A 13,751-nucleotide genomic window follows, 5' to 3' on the forward strand; every position below is an offset into this window, starting at 1 on the left:
GCAGCTTTGTGAACTGAGCCAAAGTACTTTGCTTCTCTGCAACTTGGATTTATCACTGGTGTCATGAGGTTACTCTGTACGTTAATTGAGGTATACCATGCTTAGTATGATATGAGGTACAGTACCAAATAAATGTTGGAGGCAGTTACTATCATTAGGTGTGACTTCTCTACTTGAAATGAGACTAGCAGCTCATCAGATGATTTTAAGAAAAAAAAATCTATTACAGAAAGAACATTTTCCCCAAGAAAGACTGAAAGATGTTCATTGGGGGAAAAAAAGAAAAATGGCAACTTCTGCAAGGTGTTCATGTCATGACCAGTGAAAATCAGAGTTTTTGGACAACTTTTACCAAGTAATATGGCATACATTATACTCATTAAATGTCTCTTAAATGTAACTATCAATTCCAGATGGTAATGTGAACAATTCACAGATAGGTTACATAAGCAATAAGGACTACAGATTTACTCCCATCTTGAGAACCAACTTACATTTTTATTTTCAACTTTCCACTGATGAGTTCTCTCTTCTCTTGGTATTTCATGTCCAACTGGTTTTCACTTTCAAATTTCTCTTCAGCCATTATTTTACCTTGACATTAGGCCTCACTGGCAGCAGTTCTGCCAGGTTTTTCTCTAAGATACATTAGATATATTAATAACCTAATAGAATGGAAGAACTGGATTTTCTAATCCAGATCTTGTGATTCATCAGCCTTTCTCAGAAATAAAATATGTACCAAGCTCTGTGCTCAGCTCTCTATAGTCTCACTCCTGTTCAACGGAGTACTGAAAATCCTGGCCAGCACAGTCAGGCTAGAAAATGAAATAAAAGGTGCCCTAATAGAAAAGAAAGCAGGATAACTGTCCTTGTTTGCAGATGCTATGATATTATGTAGAGGAAATCCTAAAGACTCCTCCAAAAACGTGCTAACACTAGTCAATAAATTCAGTAAGTCAACATACAAAAAAAAGTCGTGTTTCTGTACACCAACAATAAAACATCCAAAAAATAAATAAAGTAAGCAATTCCATTTACCAGCACATCAGCACATCAAAAACAGTAAAGTTCCTGGGACTACATGTAGCCAATAAGGTGAAAGTACTCTACACTGAAAACTACAAGACTTTGATGAAAGAAACTGAAGGTACAAACAAATGGGAAGATATCCTATGTTCATTGATCAGAAGAATTAATGTTGTCAAAATATCCAGATTACCCAAAACCAACTATAAATTTAATGCAATCCCTATCAAAATTCCAATGACATTTTTCACAGAAATAGAAAAATAACAATCCTAAAATTTGGATGAAGCCACAAAAGATCCATAATGGCCAAAGGAATCTCCCTTCCCAAAAACAGAACAAAGCTGGATACATCACACTTTCTGATTTCAAACTGTATTATAAAGCCTATAGTAATCAAAACAGTACCTTACCAGAGTAAAAACAGACACTTAGGCCAATGGAACAAAATCTAGATCCCAGAAATAAACCCTCACATATATGGTCAACTAATGTTGGAAAGCAAGCAAGAATACTCAAAGGAGAAGAGATAGTTCTACAATACTACTGGAAAAACTGGATGATTACATGTAGAAGAATGAAATTGGACCCCTATCTTACACTAATCATAAAAATAAACTCAAAATGGACAAAGATTTAAATTTAAGAATTGAAACTATAAAACTCCAAGAAAAAAAACATAAGGGAAAATCTCCTTTTTACCTTGGTCTTGAAAGAGATCTCCTGGATATGACACCAAAAACACAATAAAAGGAAAAATAAATAAGTGGGTCTACACCAAACTAAAAAGATTCTGCAGAGCAAAAGAAACTCAGTGAAATGAAAAGGTAACCTACAAAATCAGAGGAAGTATTTATAGGATATATGTTAAAAAGGGTTAGTGTCCAAAATATATAAAGAACTCATGTAACCCTACAGCAAAAAAACTAATTACCTAATTACAAAATGGGCAGAGAAAATGAATAGACATTTTTTCAAAGATGATATACAAATGGACAACAGGTACATGAAAAGGTGCTCAACATCACTATTCATTCAGGGAAATGCAAATCGAAACTGTAATGAGATACCACTTCACAGTTACAATAGCTATCATTAAAATGGTAAGAGAAAAGTGTTGACAAGAATATGGGAAAAAAAAAGAACTCTAGTACACTGTTGTTGGGAGTGCAAATTAGTACAGCTGCTATGGAAAACAGTATGCATGTTCTTCCAAAAATTAAAAATAAAACTACCATATGATCCAGCAATCCCACTTCTGAGTATATATCTAAAGAAATTGAAATTCATTCTCTCATAAAGGTATCTGTACTCTCATATTCATTGCAGCACTACTCATGACAGTGAGTAGTCAAGACATGTAAACAGTCTAAATATCTGTCAGTGAATGAATGGATAAAAAAAGATGTGAGATACACACACACACAGACAGGAATATTATTCAGCCACGAGAAAGGAAATCCTTCTATTTGCTACAAATTGGATGGATCTTGAGGGCATTATGCTAAATGAAGTAAGTCAGAGAGAAAAATACTTTATAATAACACTTAAAATATAACTTATAATATCTAAAAACGACAAACTCAGAGATACAGTAAAGTAGTAAAGTGGTGGTTGGTTGGAGTGGGAGAAATGGAGAGATACTGGTCAAAGGGTACAAACTTCAAGTTACAAGACTAACAAGTCTAGGGATCTAGTGCACAGTCTGGTAAGTACAGTTAATAATACTGTTTCATATACTTGAATGTTGCTAGTTTAGTAGATTAGAGGTGTTCTCATCACAAAAAAGAAATAACTATGGTGGTAGTCATTTTGCAAATTTATGAATGTACCAAAGCAACATGCCTTACATAAACCTTAAACTTACACAATGTTACGTGTCAATGTATTAATAAAGCTCAATAAAAAACATTATAATATCACAGAAGTAAATTCTTAGATAAAAATCTAGTTAGTATTGGTTGACTTGGTTAAGGACAAAGAATAAGAGAAGGTCTTAGGCTCTATTCACACAAAAAGCACCATTTACCTTTGGTGGAGGAACAAATTCAACACATTCCAGCCATATTGTCAAAAAGTAATTTCCACATATTGCACATTTTCTTCTCTGAGAGATTATGTTCCTGACCTGTGGGTGCTGTTCTATGACGTGCATTATGAAAGGATTCTTTCCTGCTAGCTCATTCATTATAAATCTTGATGTTATTTCCTAGATTAAAAAAATACAGTTCCTCAGATTATTTTTAAGATAACTATTTTATATTACAACTATTCTCATTTCACTAATTTACTTTTTTTGGCCTATTTCTCATAGTTTCTGTTAATTTTCCAGAATACATATATAATAAATTATATTGCTAGTGACTGATCTTATAAACTCATTTTCAATAATATAAGAAAAGCAATTTGGGGCACCTGGGTTGTTCAGTGGATTAAAGACTCTGCCTTCGGCTCAGGTCATGATCTCAGGGTCCTGGGATCAAGTCCCACATCAGGCTCTCTGCTCCGCAGGGAGCCTGCTTCCTCCTCACTCTCTGCCTGCCCCTCTCTGCCTACTTGCGATCTCTGTCTGTCAAATAAATAAATAAAATCTTTAAAAAAAAAGAAGAAAAGAAAAGAAAAGCAAGTTACTTCCATTTCAATATTTGTACATCTCTTACATTCAGGAATCCAAATTATTAAAAATTTACAAAGTTTAGGTTCAATGTTATACCTCTCATTATAATAAGCAAAAAAAAAGAAACAAAAAAATAATAAAACACGGATTGTACAAATATTCAGACTGGACTAAAAAACTGAGTCTGTCATATTAACTAACGTCTAAATCCTTATTACTTAAACTGTGACTCATGGAGACCAATAGAACTGTATCACCTCAAAACCTATTAGAAATGCAGACTTCCTGGGGCACCTGGGTGGCTCGGTTGGTTAAGCTTCCAGTGCCTGATTTTGGCTTAGCTCAGGATCTCAGAGTCCTGAGATTGAGCTCTGCACTAGGTTCCGTGCTCAGTGGGGAGTCTGCTTTTCTCCTCCTTCTCCCTCCGCTCCTCCCCCTGCTGTCTCTCTCCCATAAATAAATAAATAAGCAAATCTTAAAAGAAGAAGGACGAGGAGGAGGAGGAGAAAGACTTTCAGCTGCACTTCAGACCTACTGAACCAGAATCTGCAATTTAAAAATGTTCTCTGGGTAATCAGTGTGCCTGTTGAGCTTTGAGATGCACTGGTCTAAGTTACCTACAGCAGTGAATACCTGAATAGAGTCATATTGGTAAAGAGCACTGATTCCTATTGCCCAAATCTCTGAATTCAATCTGTATTAAATCTATCTACCCAGCCATGTCCAGAAACTTCACTTCAGGTAATGACTTAAAACATTAAATAACAAAAAGGGTGGTGAGAATATATAAGCTGGCTTTTGCCATGACCACCAACAATATCATTACCCTTAAGTAAAATAGTATATAATACATAAAATTAAATCTTTGCTGATGAAGCAAACAAAATAAACAGTTAATTTACTCCGCTAAAGGAACCTCATTGTTTGTGCCGGTAGCATGAAGTCCTGTATGAATGTTACACAAACATTGCATCAGTTGTAACAGTTTATGGGAATGGGTGTTTTTTGTTGTTGTTGCTTTTGTTTGTTTTTTGGTTTTTTGGTTTTTTGGGGTTTTCTGGCCAAGTGAAAGATTTCCCTCTGGCATTAAGATAGCCCACATCAGGCTCTTTCGGAATAGGGTCCTAACAAGAATCTTTGGGAATACATGCATACATACAGACAGACAGACATACACATACACACACACACACACACACACACACACACACGTACATACATAATCTTCACTCATTTGCCCCAATTAAAATCTTAAAAAAATAAGAACAAAGTTCTATAGATTGTTGTCTTCTTGTTCCTTATTACTCTAACCCTTCCATTTACAACTTCTGAGAAAGCAGCCTTTTTACAGCAAACAGCCTTAAGATTGGGCTCCTTAAATCTCTGATCCTCAACAGCACAACCTCCTCCCTACTTCAGCTCTTTTTCCTGGATTGTTACAAGATAAGGTCATCCTTTCTGAAATAATTACTCTTTCATACGAAAATTACCAGGACTCCTAAATTATATGTCCATTATCAAATCCTCTTCTTTAACTACTTACACAGAGAAGAGTTTGTGATTCAGAATGATATACTAATTTTAGAGGTCGATGTTTAGCTATCAAATCTCAATGGCTAGGTCTCACAATAAAGCAGAAAACGAATAAACAAGGATTCACTTCCCAAGCAGCAGATGGTAGGAAAATTTGCTGAAATACGTGGGACTTATAAATAGGTCACAATTCATACAGTTCACTTTTTCAATTTATGGTTTCTGGAACCAAACATGTTTGTTGCACTTGATATGTCTCTTGACAACTCTTATATTACCCATTAATTATGTTCTTCTCCTACTTGCTGCCAATATGTTACTTTGGAAGAATAACACATACCGCTGAAACATAAGGTTATGACTTGGAACTGCTAGCATATATAAAGTAAGATATTATTGGCATGACCAATAGTAACTTTTAGGACACCTCTTAAATGTACAGGCAATGCAGGGTGCCTGGGTGGCTCAGTGGGTTAAAGCCTCTGCCTTCAGTTCAGGTCATGATCTCAGGTTCCTGGGATCAAGTCCCACATCAGGCTCTCTGCTCTGCAGGGAGCCTGCTTCCTCCTCTCTCTCTGCCTGCCTCTCTGCCTACTTGTGATCTCTGTCAAATAAATAAATAAAATCTTAAAAAAAAAAGATACAGGCAATGCAGTTTTTGAGAACATACAGCTTAATGATGGCCTAATTCTAGTGTTATTAAAAGTCAAGAAATCTTTTATGAACAAATAAATTGTTCCTTTTGAATAGCTTATGTGCTATTATGTTAGAATATTTTTTATCTAACTATATGTACATCAGAGATGATTCCTATGCTTAAACCATCATATATTAAAATCAGTTTCAGCTGGATGTTTTTATTTTTCCTTACATATGATTATTTAATTTGAATTTTAAAATTATCCATACACAAATTATATTTTTATAAATATTAAAATTATACTCTTGGTTTCAGCTCAGGTCATGACCTCCTGGGTCATGAGATTGAAACCTGCTCAGGCTCCAAGCTCTGTGGGGAATCAGCTTGAGGATTCTCTCCCTCTGCCCCTCCTGCCACTCACTTCGGCCACATCTGCTCTCTAAACAAACAAACAAATAAATCTTTTTTAAAAATTGGTGTTCATCAACAGATGAATGGATAAAGAAGATGTGGTATATATACACAATGGAATACTATGCAGCCATCAAAAGAAAGGAAATCTTGCTATTTGCAATGACGTGGATGGAACTAGAGGGTATCATGCTTAGCGAAATAAGTCAGAGAAAGACAACTATCATATGATCTCCCTGATATGAGGAAGTGGAGATGCAACATGGGGGGTTAAGGGGGTAGGAGAAGAATAAATGAAACAAGATGGCATTGGGAGGGAGACAAACCATAAGTGACCCTTAATCTCACAAAACAGACTGAGGGCTGCTGGGGGGAGGGGGGTTGGGAAAAGGGGGTTGGGGTTATGGACATTGGGGAGGGTCTGTGCTATGGTGAGTGCTGTGAAGTGTGTAAACCTGGCAATTCACAGACCTGTACCCCTGGGGATAAAAATATATTATATGTTTATAAAAAATAAAAAAATAAAAATATTTTTTAAAAATATTAAAATTATAAAATGTAACAACAGTTATAAAGTCTTAGAAGGAATGATGAACTTTGAAACTGTTATATGACCAAATGTTATTGTGTGTATGACAGGCATTAAAACATCATCAAGAGGAAAGATTCTTAGAGATAGACAGATAAATAGGTAGAAATCCTGGCTCTACAACTTTTCAGCAGGTTGATACTATCTGGCAAAGTCCTTATTAACTTCTCTAATCTTGGATACCATACCTATAAAATAGGGTTTTTTTTTTCTAATACTATCACACAGAATTCAGAGAATTAAATTAGATAACACAGATAAAACTTTTAGTCGAACATTTACTGGTGCAGTATGCTTTGGTTAATATTCTGTTATAATCTAGTCATAAGCATTAAATTTTAGTTCATAAATCTTTGAGGTGAAGAAAAGTTTTTAAAAATCTTTTTTTTAAGATTTTATTTATTTCTTTATTTGTCAGAGAGAGAGAGAGAGCACAGGCAGGCAGAGTGGCAGGAGAAGCAGGCTCCCTGCTGAGCAAGGAGCCTGATGCAGGCAGGACTCCATCCCAGGACGCTGGGATCATGACCTGAGCCAAAGGCAGCCACTTAACTAGCTGAACCAGGCATCCCAGAAGTTCTTAAAAATCTTAACCAAGGCATAGCCTAAATCAAAGCTCTACAATTCTTTGACAGATCAATTAGTTTCAATCAGGGGTGCCTGGCTGGCCTACGTGGTGGAACATGTGACTCCGGATCTCAAGGTTCGGAGTTTGAGCCCCATGATGGGTATAGAGATTACTTTAAAAAAATCATTTAAAAAAATTTTTTTAATAGTTTATATCAGTAAGGTCACTTTTCCTCCACATCCTCGCCAGCACTTGTTGCTTCTTGCATTTCTTATTTTAGACATTCTGAGAGAGTGAGGGAATATCTCATTGTGGTTTTGGTTTATAATTCCCTGTTGATGAGTGATGTTAAGCAACTTTGTCTCTTGGCCATCTGTGTGTCTTCTTCAGAAAAATGTCTGTTCATATCTTCTGCCCATTTTTAACTGGGGTATTTGTTCTTTTGGTGTTGAGTTCTATAAGTTCTTTATATTTTTTGGATATTAAACCCTTATTTTTGTTTCATTGATTGTTTCTTTTGCTGTGCAGAAGCTTTTTATTTTGGTGTAGTCCCAATAGTTTATTTTTGCTTTTGTTTCCTTTGCCTTAGAGACATATCTAGAAAAAATGTCAAAGAAATTACTGCCTGTGCTCTCCTCTATGATTTTTATGACTACTGTCTCACATTTAGGTCTTTCATCTATTTTCAGTTTATTTTTGTATGGCATAAGAAAGTGGTCCAGTTTCAATTTTGTGCATGTGGCTATCCAGTTTTCCCAACACCATTTTTTAAAACGATGGTCTTTTTCCCATTATATTCTTGCCTCTTTTGTTGAAGATTGACCATATAAGCATGGGTTTATATTTATATCTGGACTCTCTAGTCTATTCTATTGATCTATGTGTCTATTTTTGTGCCAGTACCATACCGTTTTGATTACTACTGCTTTGTAGTATACCTTGAGATCTGGAATTGTGATTCCTCCAGTTTTGTTCTTTTTTAAAATTTCTTTGGCAATGTGGGTGGCTCAGTTGGTTAAGCATCTGCCTTCAGCTCAAGTCATGATGCCAGGGTCCCGGGTTCAAGTCCCATATCAGACTTTTTGCCCAGAGGAGAGACTTCTTCCCCCTCTGCCTGCCAATCGCCCAGCTTGGGCTCTCTCTCACTCTATAAAATTTTTTTAAATCCTTTAAAAAATTTCTTTGGCTGTTTGGGGCCTTTTGTGGTTTCATACAAATTTTAGGATCATTTGTTCTAGTTCTATGAAAGACACTATTGATATTTCGATAGGGATTGCTTTAAATCTGTAGAATGTTTTTGGTGGTAAGCCATTTAAACAATATTTATTCTCCCAATCCATGAGTATGGATTCTCTTTCCATTGGTTTGTGTCATCTTCAATTTATCTCATTGATATTCTAAAGTTTTCAGAGTTCAGGTCTTTACCTTTTTGGTTAAGTTCAATCCTAGATATTTTATTATTTTGGGTGCAATAAAATAAATCCCATTACTTAATTTCCCTTCCTGCTCTTTTTTTATTAGTGTATAGAAATGCAACAGAGATTGATTTTGTATCCTGTGAGCTTATTAAATTCATTTATCAGTTATAGTAGTTTTTATGGTCTCCTGCTCTTGCAGGTAGTGGCCTTATGAAGGAGAGGTTCTGTGGTATCCTGTAGTAAAATGTCCCCTGGTCATCAGAATCTGGAGTTTCAAAAGTGTCTCCTATGTGAGTTGTGTGTGCCCTACTGCTGTGGCTGAGCTGTATTTGTTTCAGGCCAGTTGTCAGCAATGGCTCACTTTCCCTGTTGTTGGCAATTTGGTCCCTCTGTTGTTAATGGGCAAATGTGGGGCTGCCCTGAGCTTGAGTGGGGTCAGCTAGGCATTTGTCAGAGCTGCAGTAGCACCAAACTGCAAGGCATTCTCCCGGTGTTATACCAAGGCGTGGGGGATGGGTGTGGGGGGGACTTTCACCGATGGGTAAAATGTGTAGTTAGACCAGATGTTTGCCCTCAGCCTACTGCTAGGGCTGCAATTTAACTGGTATGTGTGGTTATCTTCAACTCTCGCCAGGACAGGAGTCATGTTGGAATGGTGCTGGCCCCTACTGGGACTGCTTACACAATGCCACGCTTGTGGCATAGATTTGGACTCTTGTGGGGGGCAGGTTAGAGGGTTCTGCTCAACAGAAGAATGCAAGGGCAGGGCACATAGTGTCAGCAAGCTTTGTACAAGTCTGCTGTGGGAGGAGACCTGTGCCAATCTGGAAAACTGGGGAAGCCAGGGTTGGAGGGAATGAGTCTGCAGAAGAGTGTGGGTGTAGGGTACACTGTTAGCAAGCTCTGTGGAGTATTCACACTCTGCTGGTTCCTACATGTGTTTGTGTATCTAGGCCGGGGGTGTGGGCCTTCCAGCTCTTGTTTTCAGAGAAGTCTCCCAAAGATCCCTGCCCCTCCTGCACAAGCTCTGAGATAATAAATAAATATCTCTCCCATACCCCAAGTGTTGCTCAAACTGCTGCTTCTATGCTCTATCACTGGGGCTGTTTGTTAGGCTGTCTCTCTCTCTCTCTCTCTCTCTCTTTTTTTTTTAATTTCTTTTCAGTGTACCAGAATTCATTGTTTATGTACTACACCCAGTGCTCCATGCAATCCGTGCCCTCCCTAATACACACCACCAGGCTCCCCCAACCTCCCACACCCCACCCCTCCAAAACCCTCAGGTTGTTTTTCAGAGTCCATAGTCTCTCATGGCTTGTCTCCCACTCCAATTTCCCCCAACTCTCTTCTCCTCTGTCTCTTCAAGGGTGAGAACTCAGTTTTTTATCGCCCTTTGGCTCTCCCAGAGCTAAGCCACTGATTTTTAAAGTTCCAGGTGTTAAGCCCCACTGATTATAAAAACTCGCTATGTGCCAAAACAAAACAAAACAAAAATGGTAAAAGTTCACAATGTTAAGCCCCTCTGGTTTTCAAAGTTAATGAATTTTTCAATACAGTGTAGTATAATATTTTCTCTTCTTTATGATTTTAACATTTTCTTTTCTCTAGCTTACTTTATTGTAGGACTACAGTATATAATACATATGTATATTAACTCATTTCTTATATGTTAATATGTTCATCAACTATTTATGTTACTGGCAAGGCTTCCAGCAACAGTAGGCTATTAGTAGTTAAGTTTTGGTGGAGTCAAAAGTTACACATGGATTTTCAACTGCATGGGGCTGATGCTCCTAGTCCCTGTGTTGTTTAGGGGTCAACTGTGTGTGTGTGTGTGTGTGTGTATAAATGCTTGCGCTCCTGGCATAAAAAAAAAGAAAAGAAATACTGCTATCTCACTCTGTCTTCATCCCAGCCACAGGGCAACATTTTTTACTACAAAGGCTCCCAGTGAGACCACTGCCACGTTGGGTTAACTGCTCATTCAGTCCCCTCTACAAATCAGAACTTCTTCCAGGAAGGGACTAACTCTATCCCCTTTTCCCTCACCTTCCAGCAGCATCTTTCTGAGACAATGGACCTTTCTGAGAATGGAATCTAAAGCCCAGCTGCTTAGGTGGGCATCATCATCCCAACACCGGCTAGCTCTGTGAACTCGGACAAGTTATTTAACCTATCTGGGTCTCATTTAATGTAGAAGGGGGATAATAATGGTGCTACTTTTTTAAGATTATCACAGAACTAAATAAGTTCATTCCTGTTAAGCACTTAGAACCTGAGAAGTCCAAAGTCAGGATGGAGACACATACTCAAATGTGGGAAGATCTACAATCTTTAATTCATCTATCACCAAAAAACCACATAGAGTCCTCTAATATGCTTTTCTATTCCATCTTTTAATATCATCAATTTGTCTAACTAACATTAACATGATTTCTGGATCAGATTCATTCATCCACTAGAAATAGGGACAAGTGAAAATAGGATGGAAGAGGCAAAGATCCTGGTAAGAACAAATTAAACATATTCTTAGACAATACTGAAAAAATACTTGGAAGGTTAAAGTGAAAACAAATTCCTCTTTTCTTTTCATCCAACAAAATGTTTCCATTTCTCTAAATCTGGTCATTCTGGAAATTGGGATTACATTGGATTCTGTAAGCAAGTCAAAGAAGTTATTTCTAGGATCCACAGTGCCAATGGACTAAGGTTGCAACAATCATTGGCTGGCTTGCAAAACTGCTTTAAAGAAAACTCTTTAAAATTTAAATCAGGGCTTTCGCTTGAAGACCTGTGTAAATGATAGAAGGCTTCACCTGTAGACTCCAGGCGTCTTCCTGTTGTACAGCATTAACTGGCTGCCTCAGGAACAGTGGATTTCCTTCACAGTAGAATTCCTTCAGCTTCAGGTTCTGAAACTTTTGAAACAAAATAAAAACTTCATTGCCTGATAAAATAACAAACTTTACTTTTCAGGCTACATCTTACTTTATTTAGAACTTCTATTCCATGTTAGTATTTTAAGAGCAGGACATACTTTAGTTTTTAGAAGCTTAAGAGCTTTCATGCTGGCATGAATGGCAATGCAATGATCTTACAGGTCCCTGGTGGCATCCTCTATACTAAACAATTGTGAAAACTTGTTCAGGATAATAGGATTGATTAGTAATAGAAGAGAGATCAGTTAATTAATCAATTAATCAATTATTTGATTATTCCCAATCAAAATGCTGAGAATATATTGCAAATAATGTATTTGTTAGAAAACCAAGTATAATGAAAAATAACATTCTAATATACACCAATACTCAGGTCTCAAAGGCTGTGAACCAAGATCCATTTATGTTCAGTGAAAAAGGTAAGAGAAACAGAGGAAAATCAAAATGTTCTCATTATAACCTATTGTGCACAGTGAAAATAAAAAAGAACAGATTTCACAAGGATATTTAATCTTCTATGAAGAAAAGTTAAATTCAATTGTCTGCCATTTGAGTCTACCATTATTAGGAGAAAAATAAGGGATTCTCTCATATTAATAGTGTGCCTTGCCCCCCAGGAAATCATGTGTTTTCAAAGTTAAATTCATTTAGAGAATTACTTTTCCAAGCCTCAGTTTCAGCTGTGAAATGGAAAAAAGAAGACCTATCTTCAGTGGTGTGCTGGTAAAACAGTTCTCTCGAGATAAAAAATTTTAAAAAGCCCTGAATTGTAGCATGTTTTGATTCACTGGTGTAAATACTGCTACCATGGCTGATTCCATTCACCAAACACAGAGTTGGGAAGAGATGTGGAAAACTGGTTTCTATGAGCCACAATGAGCTGGCATCCTCACACTTATGGGAGAATTAAAGATATTTCCCTGATATCAGCTTAGGGTTTGAAATTCAACAAATTAAAATAATTGATTTAAAACATCTTTCGAGGGCACCATGCCACTAGGTCTCAAAAGTCTCAGGAAATTTCTACAACGTAGACAACATTTTGAAATAAAATACAGAACTCAAGGTCACATTGGAACCACCTTGTCTCCTAGTCCCAAAGCAGACATTCTGACTTTCCTAAGGCAGTTTCCTATGTTGTCTACCATCAACCTAGAGAGTTGAATCCAGTGGTAGCCCCAAGTCAGCGCTGGGTGTGCTGAAATGAAGAAAGCACTCCCCATGCTTAATAGAACCATCATTTTTCTCCTTTATGTCCTAAAGAACACTCCATAATTTATATCAAAACGCACAGCCCTTTTCCAAAACAGATACAAACTTGAATACCTTGCTATATGTAAATATCATTAACATATGAACCTCATTTCAAATTTGAGCATGGTTCAAAGAGCATACATCTCTCTTTAGGGGTCATGTTTCTCTTCCTTCAATTTCTGTCATTACACTTCCACCATACATGACAATGAATCACTCTGTTTGCTACCTTGTTACATAAAATATTTCAGAAAGAAATTATCCTCCTGAAGGGACATTAATTAATGAAATTCATTAGCATGTGTTTTGCAGGAGGCATTTCAGTAACCTGAAGTCACACCAATCTCTCAACGTCCATTCTGAATATTCCCCAGAACAACACTTTTTCATACCCTCTCTCTGGGCACTACTGGGTTTCTGGTCAGCCTTCCTTCTTAATAGGACAATATTTTTGGCCATTGTTGTCACTCCAGTAGCATTATAAGCTACATTGTCTTCTATTTAATAAAATGTTGTTACAGCTTTTCAGAGTCTCTGCACCTGCCTACTCAACAACAGGAGCTATGAGTTTTATCTCAACTGGAACAATTTTGCCCCTCCCCCATAATAGAAATTTCTAGACATCTTTGGTTGTCATAACTGGGAATGGGGGCATATTACTGGCCTCTAAGTAGTAAAGAGCAACGATGCCGCTAAACATCCTACCTTGCACAGGAGAGCCCCCACAGAGAATTATGAGGCCCAAAACTATGTTGA

The 13,751-nt window shown here is 37.1% G+C and overlaps 1 protein-coding gene across 2 annotated transcripts in view; it reads right to left on the reverse strand.

Annotated features, from left to right (window-relative positions):
* The window catches only part of LRRC69 (leucine rich repeat containing 69), a 106,324-nt gene that overhangs the window by 12,727 nt on the left and 79,846 nt on the right, over window positions 1–13,751 (reverse strand). For both annotated transcript variants that reach the window (XM_044245334.1, XM_044245333.1), the window contains 2 exons: window positions 11,619–11,720; window positions 3,059–3,238 (listed from right to left, as the gene is read on the reverse strand). In XM_044245334.1, the coding sequence (XP_044101269.1) occupies window positions 3,059–3,238; window positions 11,619–11,720 (282 nt within the window). The remainder of the gene's footprint in view (window positions 1–3,058; window positions 3,239–11,618; window positions 11,721–13,751) is intronic.

Source organism: Neovison vison, chromosome 4, assembly GCF_020171115.1.
Source record: "Neovison vison isolate M4711 chromosome 4, ASM_NN_V1, whole genome shotgun sequence".
Classification (NCBI taxonomy): domain Eukaryota; kingdom Metazoa; phylum Chordata; class Mammalia; order Carnivora; family Mustelidae; genus Neogale; species Neogale vison.